At 43.8% G+C, this 22,417-nt stretch overlaps 1 protein-coding gene across 4 annotated transcripts in view; it reads left to right on the top strand.

The window, feature by feature from the left end:
• Positions 1-22,417, top strand: part of HIVEP1 (HIVEP zinc finger 1) — a 136,349-nt gene that overhangs the window by 98,001 nt on the left and 15,931 nt on the right. For 3 of the 4 annotated variants that reach the window (XM_069563057.1, XM_069563056.1, XM_069563058.1), the window contains exons 4-7: positions 661-6,575; positions 9,823-9,956; positions 10,669-10,844; positions 15,365-15,466. In XM_069563057.1, coding sequence (XP_069419158.1) covers positions 661-6,575; positions 9,823-9,956; positions 10,669-10,844; positions 15,365-15,466 — 6,327 coding nt within the window. The remainder of the gene's footprint in view (positions 1-660; positions 6,576-9,822; positions 9,957-10,668; positions 10,845-15,364; positions 15,467-22,417) is intronic. The other variant, XM_069563059.1, reaches the window with a different exon arrangement.

Raw genomic sequence — 22,417 nt, 5'->3', positions numbered from 1 at the left:
TATTTTACTTTCATGTTTTTGTTTATGGATATAATTGCTATATTTGCAATTCATCACAATTCTACTAGTGAATATCCCATGATCATCTGAGTTACGTTTGCTCTAAAAATCATTATATGGAATCAAACTGGGGTCTCTTACATTGCAGGCACATTCTTTACCAGCTGAGCTACCAGGGAAGCCCATAAGGATATTAGTATTGCCTATTTTGGAGCAATGCTATTATTTTAGAAATTTGCTGAGAAGTTTGCTTTAAAAGATACTAAATGTGAAAAGACAAATACCCAGCATGAAAAAGCTGGATTTTCTTCTTTGTGGGCCAGCTCTCTCAGACTGTCATTCTAGGGTCCTCAGCTGCAAGGGTGAAGGTGGAAGATAACTTTGTTTTGAAACAAAACACCCAGGACCTTGGTGAGATGGAGGTCAAGAGAGGAACACAGTGTTCTAGAAATGTATATAGTAAGGTCAGCAGATTTTTGATGGCCAGCATATCACCGGAATGCTAGAATGCAGTTTTATCCAAAATGGGCTTTCCTTAAGCTGCCTTCTTCAGTTGTCATAACACCCTCATGATTGTAATGTTAATTTTAAAAAAAAATTCATAATTGGTGTTCGTACCACTTTACCAATTGGTTCTCTTTTTTTCCTTTTTTTGAACAGAACTCTTAGAGGCTGGCATCAAAGGAACTTCCGAATCGCTTAAAGGTGTGAAACGGAAAAAGATTGTAGCAGAGAATCACCTGAAAAAAATACCAAAATCCCCTCTGAGAAATCCTCTTCAGGCCAAACACAGACAAAATACCGAAGAGTCCCCTTTCCCCGTGCTCGCGGGCACGGCAGAGCCCCACAAGAAGCAGAGCCACAGTCCGGTGAAGGCCGGGGGGAGGCCGCTGACCAAACACAACGGGGAGACCCCAGGGCTGACCGCCGGGACCCCCAAGTCCGAAGCCCCCGTCTGCCCCCGGAAGCCCCCATTTCTGCCGCAGCTGTCGGAGCCGCGCCGATGGCGGTCGGAGGGCCCCGACCCCGCCAAGGCCGGCGTCCCAGAGGGAAAGCGTGACCCCGGGTCCCCGCCCAGCAAGGGCAAAGCTGAGCGCTGCGAGGGTCCAGCCTCCCCCGGCCACAGCTCCCCACCCGCCTCCTTTGCAAACACCGCCTTTGACGTCTTGCTGAAGGCCATGGAGCCAGAGCTGAGCACCCTGTCGCAGAAGGGCTCACCCTGTGCCGCAAAGATCGAAAACCTGAGACCAAATAAAACCGCACGCGCCCCTGCTCACCTCCACGGAGGCCCGCGGGAGGCCCCCGACCCGCGCCTGCCAGATGTGGCCGCCCCCTCGCAGCCGCTGCCGCCGCCTCGGACCTCGTACCCCTCCGGGCCAGTGTCCGCTGCTCAGAGGAAGGACCCAGCAGCAGCCCGGGCCGCCTCTCCGGCGTATCACATACAGGAACTCCCCGTGCCTAAACCCGGCCCACAAAGTCAGCAGCTTCCCGCATGTTCGGGTTTCGCCCCATCTCTCAAGAGCCTGCAGAGCCAGGAGAATGCCCAGCTTGAACATGTCTACACCGCCGCAGCCACGTCACCCCCCGGCCACACTCAGGTCACCCCTCCCAACCAGCAAGTGGACGCTGCCGCCCCGGTGCCGGTGAGCCCCGCGCCTTCCACACAGTCACCCCCACGCCCCATCTACAACTCCAGCCCTGTCGCTGCTGTGGTTAACCACAGCGTGGAGCAAATGTGCAGTCTTCTCCTGAAAGATCAGAAGCCAAAAAAGCAAGGAAAATACATCTGTGAGTATTGCAACCGAGCCTGTGCAAAGCCCAGCGTGCTTCTAAAGCACATCCGCTCCCACACTGGGGAGCGCCCCTACCCCTGCGTGACCTGTGGGTTTTCATTTAAGACTAAAAGCAACCTGTACAAGCACAAAAAGTCCCACGCACACACTATCAAACTGGGCCTTGTCCTGCAGCCAGATGCCAGTGGCTTGTTCATGTCACACGAGTCCCCCAAAGCACTTAGCATCCATTCGGATGTGGAAGACAGTGGAGACAGTGACGAGGATGGCGCTGGCGATGAAAGGCCAAACGACCCGGGCTCCATGGACCTGCAGCCAGCGCAGATGATAAGAATGCTGTCCAGCTCGGAAACTTTACCAAAATCAGGTTCCATTCCAAGCAACCCCAAGCACGTGGTCGGTGACTTTGCACCGCAGGACAGGTCTTCAGAATCACAGGCTGCGGCAGAGTTACCAAAGGTTGTGGTCCACCCCATCAGCATGTCCCCTTTAAGAGTTGATAGCCCGAAGGTTACGGAGTCCAAGCCTGAGCTCCCTGGTGCACAGAAAGACCTTCAGGGAACCCGGGTCCTGTCCCACCCGGCTTGGGCGTCCTCCAGGGAGGCAGATGAGAAGGCCCATCAGAAAGGCGACCCAAGTCAGCCCGATGGAAAGCCAGAGTCCCCTGTGGGCACAGCGCATGCCCAGCTGCAGAGGCAGCAGGCCACTGATTACTGCCAAGAGCAGCAAGGAAAACTGCTGAGTCCTCGCAGCCTGGGAAGCACGGATTCGGGCTACTTTTCCCGATCTGAGAGCGCTGACCAAACCGTGAGTCCACCCACCCCCTTTGCCAGGACGCTACCTGCCCCAGAGCAGGACTCTGTGAAGAACAGCGGGCCATCGACCCCTCGGGTCAGCACACCAGCAGCCTCTGCTGTTCCAGCAGGTGAAAAAGCGCCCCTCCTCCCAGGTCAGATGAGACTTCCACTGGAACCGAAAACACTGGAGGAGCGGATCTCAAAGCTCATCTCCGACAACGAAGCCCTGGTGGATGACAAGCAGCTGGACAGCGTGAAGCCCCGGAGGACCTCTCTCTCCCGCCGGGGAAGCATCGATTCCCCCAAGTCGTACATCTTTAAGGACTCTTTCCAGTTTGACTTGAAACCAATGGGACGGAGAACAAGTTCAAGCTCTGATATACCAAAGTCCCCTTTCACCCCGACAGAGAAATCAAAGCAAGTGTTTCTTCTGTCTGTACCTTCCCTCGACTGCCTGCCCATCACCAGGAGTAATTCCATGCCCACCACTGGGTACTCCGCAGTACCTGCCAGCATCATCCCTGCCCCACATCCACTGAGAGGAAGTCAGTCTTTTGATGACAAAATTGGCGCTTTCTACGATGATGTCTTCGTACCAGGACCTAACCCTTCTGTGACCCAGAGTGGACATCCCCGCACCCTGGTGAGACAGGCAGCGGTGGAAGACTCCTCAGCGAGCGAAAACCACATTCTTGGGGCCGGACTGCCCTGGGACGAGAGCCATCCTGGAGGCAGCCCCGCCGGGGAGACTGCAGCCTTGAGGAGCAAGCCCCCGGCCCCAGGCTCACACTTGGAAAAGAAGAAGTCTCACCAAGGGCGAGGGACCATGTTTGAGTGCGAGACCTGTAGAAACAGGTATCGGAAACTGGAAAATTTTGAAAACCATAAGAAATTTTACTGTTCAGAGTTGCATGGACCAAAAACCAAGGTCGCTGTGCGGGACCCAGAGCACAGCCCGGTGCCCGGTGGGGCACAGCCTCCCATCCTGCACTACAGGGTCGCCGGGGCCACCAGGGTCTGGGAACAGACGACCCAGATCCGGAAAAGGAGGAAAATGAAAAGCGTCGGAGATGATGACGAACTTCAGCAGAACGAGAGTGGAGCACCTCCGAAAAGCTCCGAGGGCTCCCATTCTCAGAGCGCGCTGGGCCTGGCTCCCTTGTCTCAGCAGAACCTTGCCATACCCAGCGAGCTGCAGCCTCGAAACCAGCGGCAGACCACGCAGATTCAGCTTGGGGCCAGAGGTCCCGACCAGCCCCGGGACCCAAAGCCGTCGTCCGTCCTGGAAGAGCTGATGAGCTCGGCTGCCCAGGACAGGGCGGAGCCCAAGAGACACGGGGCCGGCATCTCGGTCATCCAGCATACAAACTCGCTCAGCAGGCCTGGGGCCTTTGACAAGCTGGATACTGGCGAAGGCGCGTCCCCCGTTCCTTTCCAGGAGCTGAGAACGGGCAAGCCGGGGTCTCTGAGCGTCAGAGGAGTTTCCCAAGAGGAAGGACGCCCTTCCCGGCACACCTCTCAGCCCACACTGTCCGATGCTCTGAGAGGGGAACTTCAGGACGGTTCCAGAAAGATCTCAGGTGAGCGGCACGTGCTCGGACAGCCCTCCAGACTCGTTCGGCAGCACAGCATCCAAGTCCCGGAAATCCTGGTCACCGAAGAGCCAGATCAGGACCTGGAAGGCCAAGGCCACGATGCAGAGAAATCGGAGAAGTTCAGTTGGCCTCAGCGGAGCGAAACCTTGTCCAAGCTGCCGACGGAGAAACTGCCGCCCAAGAAGAAGAGGCTGCGCTTGGCCGAGATGGAGCATTCTTCCGCCGAGTCGAGTTTCGACTCCACTCTCTCCCGGAGTCTCAGCAGGGACAGTAGTTTATCGCACACTTCGAGTTTCTCCGCGTCTTTAGACGTGGAGGACGTTTCTAAGACCGAGGCCTCCCCCAAAATCGACTTTCTGCACAAAGCGGACTTCCTCCTGATTCCGGCTGGCTCTAACACGCTGAGTGTTCCGGCAGGTCACCGTGAGATGCGGCGGGCCGCGTCGGAACAGATTCACTGCCTGCAGACATCCATGGAGGTGTCCGATTTCAGAAGCAAGTCATTCGACTGTGGAAGCATAGCCCCATCTAAGAAGGTGCCACCGGCCGAATCGCATCCTCCAACATCCGCTTCCGGCGTGGGGGTCGCGGGGCACGTGCCCCTCTTGGAAAGACGGAGGGGCCCACTGATACGGCAGATCTCTTTAAACATCCATCCGGAGAATCAGCTGGCTTCCGGGAACCCATTATCTTTCCAGACCATCGCCCGTCCCGCTGTGAACACAGTGCCATGGCAGGGGCCTCAGCTCACTCACACAGTTTCAGCCGAGTTCCCTGCAAGTACTTTGTACTCCCAGACTCCAGGGAAGGATGTGCTAGCAGAAACGGCAAGTTCCCACTCTCCAAACCTCTTTTCCGTTCAACAGCTTCTAGGCATACACTCGTTGAATCAAATCCCCGTGCCACTTAGCCACCCAGACACACAGATGTCCCTGCAGGTGTCTTCTACGCAGAGTGTCAAACCAGATGCAAGCCCCGGTGGCCGTCTACCTTCCAAAAGTGAAGATTGCTTTGCTCCCAAGTACCAGCTCCAGTGTCCGGCGGTCCCCTCCAGCCAACCTTGCACTTCTAATCCTGTGCAACCTCTGCCAAAGCAAGTTCTTTCAGATGCAGCCGGGGCCACCCCTGGTGTGACCTCACTGACCTTACCAGCCAAATTAGCAGAAGCCACGTCTAACTCGTGTCCTCCGCCACCCCTGAAGGTCGGGGCGCTCGGCGGTCAGGTGCCAAAGGTGCCCACGTCCTTGACGCTGTCCACGCACCTGCAGACTCAGGTCCCCACGTACTGTTTCGCCACAGTCACAGCTCTGCCACAAATCCTAGTGACCCAGGATCTCTCCAATCAGCCGATTTGCCAGGCTAATCGTAGTATGGTGCCAATCAGCGAGGAACAAAATTCCGTACCAAAACCGCAAAACGATCCCCGGAATGCTTTGCCAAACCCAGAGGGAGAGCTCGTCCACCAACCTGTCTTTTCAGAGATGGGCCAAAACCCATCTCCGTCAGAATCCTTGCCCACAACACCGAAGATGTCTGTCGGGAGACTTTCCCCACAGCAAGAATCTTCAGCTTCCAGTAAAAGGATGCTCTCCCCAGCAAATAGTTTAGACATTGCCATGGAAAAGCACCAGAAGCGAGCCAAGGATGAAAACGGAGCTGTCTGTGCGACAGACACGAGACCGCTGGAAGCAGCGGGTTCAAGAGCTCCTGACGGTAGCAAACAGAAGAAGCCTGTGCTAGTGAGGCAGGTGTGTACCACAGAGCCCCTTGAGGCTGTGACGTTGGAGCAGGATGTTGTTCCTCACCCCAAAGTCAGTACCGAGGCCCTTCACTTGACTGATGTGCCACCAGCCGATAGAGAGCCCATGAAAGAACTGCAGGAATTTGAAAGTATCCCATCAGCTGCATTGCTAACGCCGACAGTTCGAAACCCAGCTGCACCTGCAGAGAAAACTCATATTTCTCCTTTGGAATCCATAGACAACCACCAAGAAAGGAAGTCTCCAGGGATTAAAAATCCAGGTGACAAAGCAAATGTCCAGGAACAGAGTCAGCATGCGGCCACGACTCCTTCCACGTGTGAGGCTGGCGACACACAGCCGTCCACGTCCTTCCCCAGCCTGAAGACGGCCACCAGCTTCACATGGTGCTACCTGATGAGACAGAAGGCCCTGCACCTGCCGCAGAAGGACCAGAAAACTTCGGCCTACACCGACTGGACCGTGAGTGCCAGTGATCCAAACCCACTCGGCCTGCCAACCAAAGTGGCTCTTTCTCTCTTGAACTCCAAGCAGAAGACCGGAAAATCTCTGTACTGTCAAGCAATAACCACCCATTTCAAGTCAGACTTACTGGTCTATTCAAGCAAGTGGAAAAGCAACTTAAGCAAGGTACTTAAAATATCCCTTATCTTCAGAAAGAGTCTGTGCAAGTTAGTTTCCACCTGTCTGGATGCCTGCAAACATTTCAGTTGGAGGTTGTATTTTAATTTTGAATGACAAACTGTGCTAAGCGTAGAGTTATTTGAAAGAAAGTGATAAGTTTACCCAGGGAGCTATATTGATCAAGATTGCCCAGAGTCCCTTCGGTGATTCTGTCTTCAAGCATTTTGAAAATGATAACCTGCCTTGAGCACTTTTTTTCTACTGGCAGAAATTTAAGTCTTAATGGTACATATAATCATATTTTTACTTTCATCTTTCTCTTATACTAAGGATTTGTTTTTCTTGTTAGGTCACAGAAGACTACATTTATGCCTTGTCCCTGCTAATGAAGGGGAACAGAGCTGTGAATATTGGAGATTGTTCTGTTTCATTTTGAAATAGAAGCAGAGAGCCATTCATCCTTGCTTTATGCAAATCTGACCACCTTCCGCTGACCATACTGATCCCATATCTTGTCCTGTGTAGCTATAAGAATCATCTTACTACTAGAGAAAAGATTCACAAAATAACTATACATTTGATAATTAAGTTGATTTGGTCAAGATTTATACAGAAAAGTCATAAAAGTATTAAGTTTGGCTTGTTTGTGAAATAAATCTTATTAGAGTTATTGGCTTTATAAAATGAGGAAATTGTTTAAATGATTAAGAATAAATACATAAATAAGGGTATTAGGTTGGACTCTAGACATTCAGAATTTTAGAGTAAGTTCTTGATCTGTACAGGTTATACAGGTTCATAAATGATTATTTATCAATAAGATAATAATCACAGTACCAGTATTATAATAGCAGTGTATACAACTTTAAAAGAAGGAAGTCTAACACTACCAGGTAACTCAAGGAATATAAGGAAGATATTCCAAGAGTGGTGATACTTTAGCTGAATCTTTAAGGAAGGAAAAAAAGTAGCGATTTTTTTTTTTCCCAAGCAAACAGAAATGAGAAATTTTAATAGTCTGCCAAATGATGTGGAAGTGAAGAAGAGCGTGGTTCATTTATAGAACCCCAAGGAGTCCAGCATGGCTAGCAGGTGTTGGAAGCTTGAGACACTGACCTAGTTTGAAGTTGGAAATGTAAATAAAGACCAAACGAATGCAAATGGTGGTAGAGAGCCTTTGTTACTTTCCCAGTGGAGGAGGATGCATCTAGACCACTCAGAATTTAATTTTCAGATGCTCAGCCTCTACGTCTACTAAATCAGATGGAAAATGAGACTTGAGCATGAGAATTTAAACACAGCTTCATGTATCTATGTTCCTGAAGCACGTATGAAAACTAGCTCTCCTTCAGTGCCGAGTGCTTGGTAGAAATGCCTTGGGAAGTGCACACCCGGATTTGGAGCTGGGAAGAGAGTTCCCAGGTGGAAGGTGTAGAGATCCTTCAGTGCATAGATGCAATTAATGAGGTCCCCCAGGAAGAGTGTGAAGAAGAGAGAGGGGCCTGGGATGGATCCCAAGACCCCTACTATTTAAAGGGTTGAATGAATGAAGAAAGTCCCCATTGGAACTGAAAGAGAATTTCAAAAGGAGGGCAACTAGGAGAAAGTGGTATCATACAAGGCGAGGAAGAAGATATTTTAAGAATTTTTCGGGCCAAGAGGTCAGACAAAGAAGTCTAGCATGGTGTCAGGACTGAACGGTCTGATACCTCTGAGACTTGAGCTATATGGACTGGTGACCATGGGGGACTGGCTACTGGCTTGAAGGTTGACTCACACCCAAATGTGGATGTATTTATAATTCAAAATGGAAAAGAATAGACAGATGCCAAAAGAAACGAGGTGTCAACAACAGATAAGGGATAGAGTAGTTAAGCATATAGACTGAGAAAACAGTAAAGCTTTGGCATGTCGCTCAGTGGTGAACAGAAATGAGATTTGATAGCAAGAATGTGAGCAAAAGATAAGTGAGAATTTGGTATTGAGAAGAAGATAAGCAATAGGATTGCTGCTGTTAAAGGTACAAAGTCAAGGAAAGGTGTGAGTATATAGATTCCAGATTGCAGGGAAACCGGATGTGTTTGGCAGAAAAGGAGACAGTTGCCTTTGTACTTGTCAGGGTCCATTACCTCTTCACACCCCCTTTTTGAGACAGGCCAGCTGCTCTTCTTTGCCCCTGGCTTTGTAAGGCCTTCCCAAAGGCGTTCTTGATGAGGCCGCACTGGCCCTCTGTTCGTGGTACACACACCCTCTCATCACTTACCTGTTACTATGCCATCACAGTACAGTAGCTGTCTACTTGGCATGTCGGGGAGGCTGGAATCAAGAGGCCCTTGATCAGAAAAGTTGGGCTTTACTTTGGATTTGGCCAGAGGACTGGGGTTGGTGCCCTTGCCATTAACACTTGACCTTGGACAAGGGTCCTTCCTCACTGGGACGTGATCCACTAGTGCTGCCCAGCTCCCAGGGCAGAGTGGACTTGGGAGTGAGATAAGTGGTTGGGAATAGTGCAGCTGTATAAAATCATGAGTTGGTGTCACTACAGCGTTTCGGCTGGGAAAGTACGCACTGTTCATTATTCAGTTCAGTGCTTTTTTTCTAGAGATTTAAGTAGTATGAGGCCAAGACCTAACTTTTGACCTGTGATGTATAATTCACAGTCATCACTATTCAGGAACTTTGCAGAGGATATAGAGAAGAAATCTAATTATGGTTTAAAATGATGGGGAAGAGGAGGCTAAAATATTGGGAAACAGGGCTACTGCTTTAACTTCACAGCACATTGATACTGGTGGGGAGTTACTCGTCTTTTTCAGGGTGTGAGACATTCTGCCAGAGGGGTAGCTAGCTCTTTTCCATCTTTAAAGAGTAAACTCTTTAACAAGCATGCTTAGGCTTTAATATGAGTGGTTGGTTCGCTCTAAGAACAGTATTTAGTTTATTTCTAAAATTCGTATTAAGTTCACTGAATACCAGGGTGGGGGGTTGTAGGGTCTTTATTAGGGGGTGTCACTGGAATGTGGTGGAATTTTAAAATCCAGTAAGATTTATCAGTTCACTGTGATTCCGACAGATAAAGGAAGAGAGAAAGCAATGACCTTTAAAGCTGTTATATCCTTGTAATGACTTCCATTAAGCTAACCTTATGCACTGTACTCTGCTGTGTTTTAATTTCCAAGTGAAACATCAGCGTGTTTGTGTTTTCAGCTATATTAAATTAGTGTCTCTCTCTTTTTTTTTTTTTCCCTTTCAGAGAGCATTAGGTAATCAAAAGTCCACAGTAGTTGAATTCAGCAGTAAAGATGCCTCTGAAATTAACAGTGAGCAAGATAAAGAAAATTCCTTAATCAAAAGTGAACCAAGAAGAATTAAAATATTTGATGGAGGGCAAGTACAAATTTTACTTCTTAAATGTACATTTAAACTTACTTTTTAAATGTACATTTGCTTTCATGTGAATGAAGACTTACTAGTGCCAATTTTATATAAATGTTGCAGAGTTTCTCGGCTTATTAACAGAATCTTCATGGCAAAATATATGTTAGGTATTATGTTAAATAACTCCATTTTGATCAAGAAAATGATAACTATTTAGGAAACATTGTAGGTTCTAGGAGGCAGCTGAGCACTAAATTTTCAGAGTGAACCCTGGGTTTCACATTGATTCATAATAAGGAATGGCCTGGAAAAAATCTGCTAAGAGAGATGAATTAATTGCCTATTTGATATCTTTTGTGAATTTGGTTGTGAGAAAAATCATAACAGCCAATTGTAGTTAAAATGAAGTTCAGAAATATTTCAGTACTGATAGTTGTAACTGAATTTAACAATAACGAAACTTTTAGACAAGTGACTTAGAGGAACTATTTTAAAATTAAACCTGGTATTGAATAAAGTTGCTTGAATTGAATCAGCTATTACAATATTGTGTTGCTTTGAAAAGCTGGAATATTCTGTTACTTGTATGTGCATAACATTTTTATTGATTGAGTGTAAATATTGTGCCTTGTTTTATTTTTTAGGTTGAATTTTAATCATCAATATTTTCTCCAAGACATAGTATCCAGTTGCTTTATTCATTGTTTTTTCTTTAAATTAGATATAAATCAAATGAAGAGTATGTATATGTCCGAGGCAGGGGAAGAGGAAAGTACATTTGTGAAGAATGCGGAATCCGTTGTAAGAAACCTAGTATGTTAAAGAAACACATACGAACCCATACAGATGTCCGCCCCTACCACTGCACTTTCTGTAACTTCTCCTTTAAGACTAAAGGTATGAGATGACATTGCTTCATAGTCCTTTATTATATGCATTAAGTCAGTAGAGCCAAGACCCAGCTTTACAGATTATTTGACCAACAATGTAGTAGTTTAAATAGACTAAATTATACCTTGTTAGCATCATGTTTTTATTTCTTTATATATTTCTAGACCTCAGATTTTAATTACATACTTTTAGAATATGTGTAATAAATATGACATTCTAAAAGGAGCAAGTGCCCTTTTTTCTTTTACTCCCCAAATTACAGTTGTATAACATGATGACTAATACATTTTCAAAATTACTTATTTTGGGGCCAAAGAAGAAAAAGAAATTTTTGTGATCACAATTAAATACATTTCAGTGCTAAAAGATTAAAGACAAAAATTAATAAGTACAGTAAAACTATACTGATTACATTCATGTTTTATTATCTAATTTTAGTCATGCATAGCCATTTCTTTTGTTTTCCATGAAACATTTATTTTACCCAAATTCTGTTGAATTTTAGTTTCAAAGTTTTATACTCTTTAATTATTATAGAACTCAGAACTAGTAGTTAAGGTTAGATTTAGTACCATTTCTGTATTCTTTATATGTTTTTATTTAAATTGTAAGCCTTTGTTATAGTTAAGGTAATTTTACCTTCTGCAAATTTCCTGTTGCATATAATGGATGCGCTATTGTAAAATGTTTGCTTTCTCCATTAGGTTCCTTGTTTATGGATTATTGTATAAAAATTAGTTGCTTGAGGCTTCAATTTCATATACCACCCTTTATAAAATAAGACTCTCCCAAATACAGGGCAATGTGATCATAAAATTATTTGTCTGAAAGGACAAAATCTATGAAAAATATTTAATCAGTAACTTTTTCACAGAACTACTTTATTTTTATCCCTTTTAGTTAACATTTGCTTTTTTCTTACTGTACTGGTTGACTTTGAGGTTTCTGCTTTAAAGATTGATAAATTCTTCAGCAAAGTTTATTACCGCTTTTGGCTACTGTTTACTGGCATTTAAGGAGAGTTATAGTGTATAGCAACTAAGTAGCTTCTGCTTAGCTCTCCTTAAATGCCAGTAATACCTGAAACAGGAGTGATGGGGGAAAGCAAAACTGTGATCCAGATAGCCTTGAATATTTCTAAAGTTTCAAGAAATCATGAGTTGGGAGCAACCGTGATTCTGTCTTTCTTGGTGGGAGGGTGCATTTCAGGTTGATTTTCCTGATCTTGTGGGAAGGCTTTTGATAGGATTAAGTGGTTTGATCTTTTAACCCAGTTCATGGCTTTTACACTGGTTTTGATCCTAATGATTATGAAACACCTGTCTGCTAAATAATTTCCAATGTGAGACCAGGAGATCAGCAGTAGCCCAGTATTTACAAATGAAAGATGACCAGGTACAAAGTGATGTTACCAGATAAAAGAGGATCAAGGTATAATGTGAAATGGGCGTTTCTCAGTAGGAGGGAAAGGAGTCAGGATATTTTAAAGGTATATTTATAAGGGCAAGAAAGGAAGGAAAACGTAGATGTGGAAAACCAAATGGAACCACAGAGATTTCTTGGCAAAGAAAACTTTCATGAATCATCAAGTATGAATCCTAGTGAGATAACTCAAACCAGCATCAGGTAGAATTTTAGATAAATGTCTGTTAGATGGTGGACGGGGCATTGTGGTCCGTGAAGAGCGAGCAGTGCATATTAGCAGTCTTCCTGTCTGTCATCTCTCAAACATGCCACACATGTGAGTTCACGTTAAACTTTCTGTTTGTCAGATTGTTCATTGGAATTATGTGATAAATAAATACTTATTTAAAGAAAGCTACCCAAGCTCAGGAGACTGGTGAAGAAAATGTCCGAAATTCACCGTTTCCCTGTTCTCCTCGGGGCAATTCTCTTTGCTGTGGTCAGCTTCCTTGTAGAAGGCTACCTTTTGTGGATGCATGTGGCGCAGATTCCATAGAACCTTTTAAAGGCAGCTAACTAATAAAAGTCTTGTTTTTTGATGAGACTGTAGATTTTGCCCTACCCTGATTGATTTGGTTTTCCCAAGCAGCTCACCTCTACTTCTTATTGGATGTGTCTGATTATTAACAGAAAGTAACAGTGATGTGACGGCATGCCCTATAAATAGGAGTATGCAAAGATAGCATTGCTCTGTCCTCCTAGACTTTGATGCTTCTGGTGGTCATGCTTGTAAATCTATGCTTCATCATTTGTCCTCTCAGTTTATTTTATGAATGCATTTTCAAACCAGTTTTAATTGATTTGTCTTCATTATTCTACTTTAAAGGTCAGTCAGCAGAAAATATACATTGAGCTTGCATCTCTTTAGCATTTAGGCCCATTTATATCACAGAAAGTTGGGCTGTCTCTATATATAGCTATAGGAACCCAGAAACAAAAGCTTCCTGCTTTCCAGAGGATTTAGATTAATGTTTATTAAATCTGTTGAAAAATGTATTGTGTTAAATTAATGCACCAAGTTTACAGCATTGCTAGGGGATATTTGCATTTTAATATGCATGTTCTGCATATAAAATGCAAATTGCTGTATTTTCAATTATTTACAAAGTTGGTTAATAATAAGTAATAGCTCAAGCTATGAGAAAATATGCTTATTAAAAACTTACATTCCCAAATTTGCCTCCTCACAATTCTACATCTATCTCTTAGAAAATAAATGACCTCTATGACTATCTATGTAAGGAACAAAAGCATTTTGAAAGAACTATTAGTGGACCTTGTAATTTGGTTTGTAATATTGTTATCATACTAGAAAGTGTTTTGACTTGTAAATGGAAATTTCAGCCACAATAAGAAGGGAAAACTAGTCATAACTTTTAATATGAAAATTTTGAAGCATACAGAAAAGTAGATATTTGTATAATGAGCACCAGTATACCCATCATCTGTTAATAGTTGTTAACATGTTGCCAAATTTGCTTCATGCTTTATTTTAAAATAAATGTCAGACATGGCCAAGTCATTTAAGCTGGGCATTATCTCTAGAATCACAGAGGTCAGGGTTTGCTGGATCCTAGTATCTAGTCCGGGCCCCCTCTTTCACTTGAACCTGTTAAGCCCCAAGCTCTGCAATGTTGTGCATACTAACTAGTGCAAGAAGTGGCCTAAGCAGGTGTGACCAGATCCACCGGCTTAGTGAATTTTTAGTGGAATTGAAGTTCTATAAATAATTGCAGTTTCACTGGTCTTCTAGCTACCGCAAGATTTGGCTCCAAGTCTGGACCAGTGATTCAGACGTGTTTAGCTCTTCTAAAGGTCTATTCTCAAATACTAATATGCCCCTGCTCACCAAACCCAGCATTTAGATTTTGTTTCTTTTCAAAAGAGGTGATTTTCCCTTCTTGGCAATTTTGGGTGTGTGTGGCATTATCCACTCAAGCTGCTTGTTATCCTCTAGAGAATCTGAGTTCTCTCCCTGTATTAATGATCACTTTGGGCCAGCGTGCCCGGTGGTTCCCAGTGTAACCCGGTGATGCTTACAGGGGTCAATATACCAGCTGCCAGAGAAAACACCCCTTTAGGGTTATTGTTAGGAGACTTTTAGTCAGAAGGGTGAAGTGAAATTAATGCAGAAAATTGTTTCTCTTGTTCCAAACACACAGAAATACTATTTGTAATATAACAACTAACTATAGTTTTGAATCGATAGCCAGGCTTGAAATTTAGAAAGACAGATTCTCAGATAACAGAAATAAAAAAGAAACTCCAAACTAGCCTGGTGAACAGATACGGAAAAACAAATGTCCATAAGGGCATCAAGCCAGATATATGCCCGCGGACTTGGGGACTCATACTGGTCCTAGAATGGAGTCTAAGGCCTCTGAAAGAACCCTGGCTCACCTGTCCAGTGTCTTTGGATCATGTAGGGAAAAGCCCCCTGCTGAAAACAAATCCCTGTACCTATGCCATGCCAAAAAGATCCCCAGATTCATCCAGAATCAGTGGAATGAAGCTTTTCAAGTCTCAGGCAGAAGCACCTGGAAAACCAACATATAGCGATGTCTACAGCCCAGGGTACTTACAGCTTCATGCAGAACCATCTTGCTCAAGATAAGTTTACAATAAAAACTAAGAAGTGTACAAGGAAATAAAATACTATGAGGGAAAGCCAGCAAACACAGCCTGGGGAGAATTCAGAAGCCACAGGTCACAGGGCAATCTGAAAGGGACTTTAAGTGTGTATAAAATGTTCTATGAAATAAATAAGGACTAGAGAATAGGAACCATAAGGAAATGGTAGACATGATCAAAGTAGAGGAGATTATTACTTAATAGTAATTAAGTAATAACCTGAATAATAAATCTCTCTTTATTATTACTTAATAACAGGGTTATTGCAACATACAGATGCCAATATTTTCTTTTGAACGAATTTCAGTCATTGGAATTGTGTAACCACAGTCTGTACTTTCACTTGAAATAGGAATGGAATTTGCCAGTATTGACAAATGCAATAGCAAAATAATACTATGTAAGCTTAGTAAACATTCTTTTCCCTTAAGGAAATCTGACAAAACACATGAAGTCCAAGACACATAGCAAGAAATGTGTGGATTTAGGCGTCTCAGTAGGTTTAATAGATGAACAAGATACAGAAGAATCAGGTAAGGCTTTATTCCATATTTTTCATAAATGCTATTTACAGTGTACTCTTTTTTTTTTTTTGCATCCATAATCTTCTTTCCATTCCCACTGACTTTGCTCAGTTCCTATTTTCATTGCCTCTTATTTATCCTATGTGATAGACTCCTGATCAGTTTCCCATCTTTACTCTGTCTTCCTTCCTTTAACATCTATCCCTACTGACGTTAAGTTAATCTTCTGCAGCATGTGTCTGACCATACTATCCCTCCGCTCCGAGTCTTCCATTGGTTTCCATTTGCCTGCCAAGAACAGTATGGGCCACTTGACCACCAAGTAATTCCTCAAAATCCTTTCTAGTCTGACGCCCACCCGCTTCTCCACCTGTATCCCTCATCTTTCTCTCTTTTCACCTGCCCCACCGCTTGAGTCTCCTGCTTCCGTGATGCTGATCTGGCTCTCTGCCTGTACCCCTCTCCCTGAAGGCCCTGCCCTCAGTCCCCGCAGAAACGCGGCTCCCCATCTGCACCCGGTCTAAATCTTATTTTCCTCCAAGATCCAGCTCAAATCCACCGCTGTCACGAAGCCTTCTCTGATTTTTCCCCTTGCCACAGCACTTGTGGAAAGCAATTGTTCTCTTTTCTCGACACCTGTAATATTCTAGAGTTTGCTCCGTGAAAGTAATGAATCCCTTTCTGCTATGTTTTTATTATGATTTACATGCTTCCTCGCTCACCTCCTCACTGAGATTCTCAAGCATGTCATGAGTAGAATTCATGCCTGAGTATAACTCACGGCCACCCACAGTCCTCAGCGCGGCGCCTTGCTCAGGGCAGCTGCTCTGGAAATATTTGTGGCATAAAGTATTCATTTGCTCCCCGGAATTGTTTATTATCTTGAAAAGGTTAACTGGTTGTTTTCTTAACAACGTTAGCTCAACAACTAGAAGTATTTATCTCTAACCGATTTTGAGGAGAAATAAACCTGTTCATCTGTTCTGACTAATCAGACAGTAGAATTTTATTCTTGTAAGGCATTTTGTTTTAACCCAAGAATTTAGCAACAAAAGAGATACATTGTTTTTTTTTTAAGTTGTCCGATTGCTTTTTTGAAAAATACCCTAAATTAAACATTTACCTGCTTGCTACGTTTTAGTTAGTATGTACTAGTTTGATGTAGAAAAAATTTCCAAAGAGAAAATGGTGAAGACATCTTTGAAAACATAGGTAAAAAAAGCAAATGCTTTTCATTACACCTGACAACAATTAGCGCACTAGATGAACCAGCCTGAATTTGTTTCTAAATATTCAAGAGAAGTGACTCATATCGTAAGTGCTACAGTTGATATGATTTAGTATTTTAAGCATAAGGAAAGGATTGCCTTAAATGTTAATTACTGGCAATAAATGGATGTGTTCTTAAGGAAAAGATAATTATAACAAACTTAGGACAAAAAGGATGTTCTTAGTGTTTTATAGACACTTTGATACTCTGATACATATTGGGAATGGCAATATCAGGATTTAAAAGTAATATGTCAAATTAACATACGTGTAACTTTTTTGTCCTAGGAACAAAAGTATTAAAACTGATTTTCGAATGGCTAGGAATTGAATTCTGTGTTGGTGTCTTTGTTTAAAGACACACATTTAATAAAATTAATATACCTATAATTTACTTCTTATATAAATAGTCTGATTTATTTTCTGCTCTTTGTAATCCTGCAGTAAATTAACTACCATAAGTATTTAAGTGAAAAAAATCTCTCATTATTTATTTGCTTTATTGCTGTTACACTGAGCAATTCAGAATTAAAAGGCTAGGAAAAATGAGTAAGGGTTTCAGTGAGTATATTTATCACCCGCAGACTAGGAAAAGCTCAAAGTAAGGGCTGTAACATGTAACACTAATTTCTGAAAAAGGTATAAATGTTAAAAGCATTATTATTACAATATATACTCTTAAGTGTTTTACTTTTTCAAGAAGATGAGTCTTACAAAAGTAAGTAAATATCTGTAGAAATCTACTGAATTGTCAAGGGAAGCTTGTGTTTATATCCCAGATTTCCTTAGGCGAATTAAGCGCAGTATTCATGAATTATCAGCATCATTCCAATTGGCTGACTGACGATGATCTTACATTATCTCCCATTCATTTTTGTCATTTCTCACCCCATTCCAGAAGTGCTGGAAGCAGGTTTTACGTTACAACTCAAACTTAATGGCCCTAATTCCCAATTCAGTTGAGATCCTCTGATAAAACTCTAGGTAGCTTTACCTGTTTTTCTGTGTATGTGTGGTTTTTTTTTTTTTTAATTACTGTATTTATTGGTAATACTCTCAGGTTTTTTTCATGGTTTTTATTCAGTAGTAAATAACAGCACTTCGGTGGATTTTGCCAACTGCTATCTTATACCAGAGACCTCATGTTTCTTTATAAAATGCCAACAAAACATATACCTCCACTTTTGCTCTATTATAGGCTTGCAGTGAAGGCAATAAATGGTCAGTGTTTATTGTTTGAAACAAATGGTCTTGCTTTGCCTTTATTCTTGTCTTCTGTTCTTCTAAAAAATATTTTGAGTTTTTTTTTAATACAGTTGAGATTACAAAGAGTTTTATTATATGCACTCACGTATTCACACCAGAGTCGGTGATTATATTTTCTTTCATTTGCTTTAAGCCTTTCTCTTAAATTCAGTGTATTTGGGGTAGAGGGGGGAAGCAAGCTAAATAAAGATCACACATTAGGTGCAGTGTCCCTTACGTACCCTTGCATGTCACTCTCCCCAGAGGCAAACAGTAACCACACTCAGGGATTTTCTTTCTGTTCATTCACCATACATGTGCATATCCGCGCATAACACGTGGGTTTTTAAGTTTGTATTCCAAATTTGCATAGACACTATCACCTTATATGTAGATACCTAGAAAATTAATTTTGCTTTATAAGTTTAAATTGTTCTGTAGAACAGTTTGTTTTTCTGCACATCCTTATCTATACCGGATAACTGTATGAATTTTAATTTGGGACCAGTTTGATGGATGATGGCTTGCTGCTTTATTTATGTGTTCTTGATTACTATCCTAAGGTTGGATCTTTGGGATGTAGTTTCATGCCGTTAAACTGATGACAGTGAGAGGTGGGATCTTGCTGAGCAGCTCTTCAGATGTCTGTGTTTTTAGAGAGGGAAGCCCGGAAGCCGGCAGTGGATGCCGCATGTCTGCAGGGTAGACTTGTTTTCTAGTCCAACAGCAGCCTAGAACATAGTAGGTGTTCTTTTTCACTCTGCTTTGCTCATTCCTCCTCATCTTCCCAGTCTCTATACGTGGTGCCCAGGGCCATGATTTCTAAGCTCTCATCTTTTCTGTCTGTGTCCCTCCTCCGGCAGTCTCATCCAGTCCTCTTGACTTTTTAAATACCATCTGTATGCTGATGATTCCATGTTTACTCCAGACCTGCACGTCCATCTGCCTTCTCACGGTCTCCTCTTGGATGTTCTAATGGACGCCTAGAACCTGATGTGCCCCAAACTCCTGGTTGACCCCTTTCCTCTTAAGACGCATGTTTCCCTGTGGTTTCCCCCCCCCCCCCATCCTTTCAGCTGTTGCACTGAAATCTTGAAGTCTTGTCTGATGTCCTTTGCCTCCAGCCCATCAGTAAAACTGTCGCCTCCTCCTTCAAATGCATTCAGAAAAGCACTTTGGGCCACCTGTGGCACCCAGCTCTGGTCAAAGCCACCGTCCTGTCTTCTGAGTTGCTTGCAGTAGCCTCTGATGATCTCTGGAGTTCAACCCCTGTCTCTTCACAGGCTGCTTCTGACACAGCAGCCAAAGTGGCTTTTTAAAACGATGTTACTCTGCTTAAAACCCTCCATCAGCCTCCTGGCTTGTTCAGAGCTGTGGTCTGTACCACCCCCCCCCATACCCCCCGCCGCGAGCTCTCTGCCCGCACCCCCCCCCCCCGCCCACTTCCTCTCCGGGGGCTGGAAGGCATGCCATCATCTCTCAGCGCTCTGCTCAGATGACACCTCATCAGGGAGGCCTTCCTGAACCGCCTGAGAAGAAAGGAAACCCCTGCCCCTCTCACCGCCAGCCTTACTCACACCCCCGACCTGCTTATTTTTCTGTATGGCACTTAATCACCACGAGGTATGTGTGTATTATCTGTTCCTTTCAACTAGAAAATAGAACTTAAGGACAGGCATCTCCTCGTGCTCGCCGCTCTATGACTTGCTGGGACTGTTAACTAGCAAGTCATAGGCGGTAAATAGTTGTAGACTGAATGAAGGACTGGGAAATATGACCTTTTTCTGTTAGGAAATAACTCAATATTGTTGTTTTTCAAATATTTATTCATCTTCCATTAAATTCCTTCACTGTGATGAAATGGTAGCAATAATACAATACTTAACGCCTTTACTTCTGAGTAGCCTTTACATGATGTGGCCACGGTATTATAGGTGTTTGACACAGGTATTATCAAAGATGTGATGCCCATTCGTTTGTTATGGGTTATCAGAGCAGAAGACTAGCGGATATTTTAAGCTACCCTGACCATTCTATTTCTTCATCCCCAGTAACGATCTGCCCAGACTGATAAGTATCTGTGGCCGTTTTTCAGGTTCCAGAGAAGTTTGTTCTCTTTCTGCTGGATTCCTTTTCTGGATTTAGTGCCGCAGCCACTGTCCAGTTATGTGCAAAGTCACTGCCCTCAGGAGCTCCTCGCCTGAGGCTGTGATGCTGGAATGTTGAGTGAGCCCAGCCTGGCCAGGGTCCACTCCCCAAGGCTTGGATCTGGGGAGGACAGAGATACCTGGTTGGGAACAGAGGGATGACTGGGGGTATCCCAGGAGAAAGGAAAGGAAGGGAATATAGAAAAAAATGTATTTATCCATATGTCACTTTGTTCGAAAAAATATTGATGAGAGGGGGTGGGGTAAAGGATTCTGGACCCAGGGAGTTGTTAGGCAAAACTCCGGAGGTTGGGAGAGGGGTGGAGCGTGTTAAGAGTGTAAATGAGGCAGATGAGAGGAGAACAATGGGCAAGCTGCGGGGGTCGGGGTCCTGCTGTACAGGAGAGTTTCAGCATGGCCCTTTAAGAAAGTCGGAGGGATTGGGGGTGTTTTTTTTAAAATCATCTAAAATAATTTAGTCACTGCCATTTTAGTCCCATATATATATGAAAAAGCTAGCTTAAACCCCAACATTCAAAAAACGAAGATCATGGCATCTAGTCCCATCACTTCATGGCAAATAGATGGTTAAACAATGGAAACAGTGACAGACTTTATTTTCTTGGGCTCCAAAATCACTGTAGATGGTGACTGCAGCCATGAAATTAAAAGACACTTGCTCCTTGGAAGAAAAGCTATGACCAACCTAAACAACATATTAAAAAGCAGAGACATTGCTTTGCTGACAAAGGTCCATGTAATCAAAGCTATGGTTTTTCCAGTAGTCATATATGGATGTGAGAGTTGAACCATAAAGAAGGCTGAGCGTCAAAGAATTGATGCTTTTGAACCGTGCTGGAGAAGACTCTTGAGAGTCCCTTGGACTGCAAGGAGATCGAACCAGTCCATCTTAAAGGAGATCAACCCTGAGTATTCACTGGAAGGACTGATGCTGAAACTGAAGCTCCAGTACTTTGGCCACCTGATGTGAAGAGCTGACTCATTAGAAAAGACCCTGATGCTGGGAAAGATTGAAGGCAGGAGAAGAAGGGGACAACAGAGGATGAGATGGTTGGATGGCATCGCTGACTCAATGCATGTGAGTTTGAGCAAGCTCCAGAAGTTGGTGAAGGACAGGGAGGCCTGGTGTGCTGCATTCCATAGGGTTGTAAAGAGTCGGACATGACTGAGCGACTGAACAACTATATATCTGACTTTTGCTTCCCAGGTGGCTCAGAGGTAAAGAATCTGCCTGCCAGTGCAGGAGACATGGATTCAGTCCCTGGGTTGGGAAGATCTGGAGGAGAAAATTATCCAGTATTCATGCCTGGAAAATCCCATGGACAGAGGAGCCTGGCGGGCTACAGTCCAGGGGATCACAAAGCGTCAGACACAGCTGAGCAACTAAGCACACGCCCATACACATCTGACTTTTAATCTGGATTATTTTCTCAAATATTCTTGAAACAAGGAAGCACAAGCAGTAGAGTTTTTAATCCATGCCCCCTTGGAATTTTCATTGCCGAGCTTTTGTTTTCTTTCTGCCCCTGTTGTTTCGTTTTGTGGTGGGAATTTAGACAGTAATGGCTGAAGGACACATGATTTCTTTAGGTGGATAGTCCCATTTGGCAACCACAGTAATAATACCATGGAGCAAAAATCTTTTTGTGGAAGGGTGTTTTTATACACAGAGCACCTGAAGGTGTCAGCATTCCTCCTTCTCCACCAGGTGGAGTTTACAGGTTTGGGTGGATAGTTAGTAAGACTTTGTCCTCATCCATCCAGTTTTATATGTATAAATGTATGATGACTCACTCAGAAGTCTTGCTATTCATTTATTAAATCAGGGAGCTTTATTTCTCTTGGGGTTCATTTCTGCTCTGACTCAGCAGCACCACAAGGTAGATTTCCCTGCAGAATAGACCATCTGAAAGCCGAGGACTTGATTTGTTCCTGCCTTCACATTTCTTCGTGTGTTTAAAACCTTGCCTTTATCAATTCCATAAGGATGTTGTAAGGAAGAGTGGTGTATGTTATGAAGTGTTTCATTTCAGGATCAATTTTATTTTCCAAGGAAAAATATAAGTTATCAGCCATACTAATGTAGCAGAAGTAGTGGCTGACTTAAAATAAGAGGGAGAATAGCATTTTCAGCTCTCCCAGTTTTAATCTAATTGAAATGTACATCTGCTGGTGGAAAGCTCAGGTCCAGAAGCTGCTCCGGGCAGAGTGGTCTCAAGTGCTGGCTTCTCTTCCCCACTGCTTCCTTGCCTCCTGTAGGAGTGTCCCAGGCCCCTCA

This window comes from Ovis canadensis, chromosome 20, assembly GCF_042477335.2.
Source record: "Ovis canadensis isolate MfBH-ARS-UI-01 breed Bighorn chromosome 20, ARS-UI_OviCan_v2, whole genome shotgun sequence".
Lineage (NCBI taxonomy): Eukaryota > Metazoa > Chordata > Mammalia > Artiodactyla > Bovidae > Ovis > Ovis canadensis.
The sequence above is the reverse complement of the archived record's forward strand: the minus strand, read 5'-3'. Positions and strand labels throughout refer to the sequence as shown.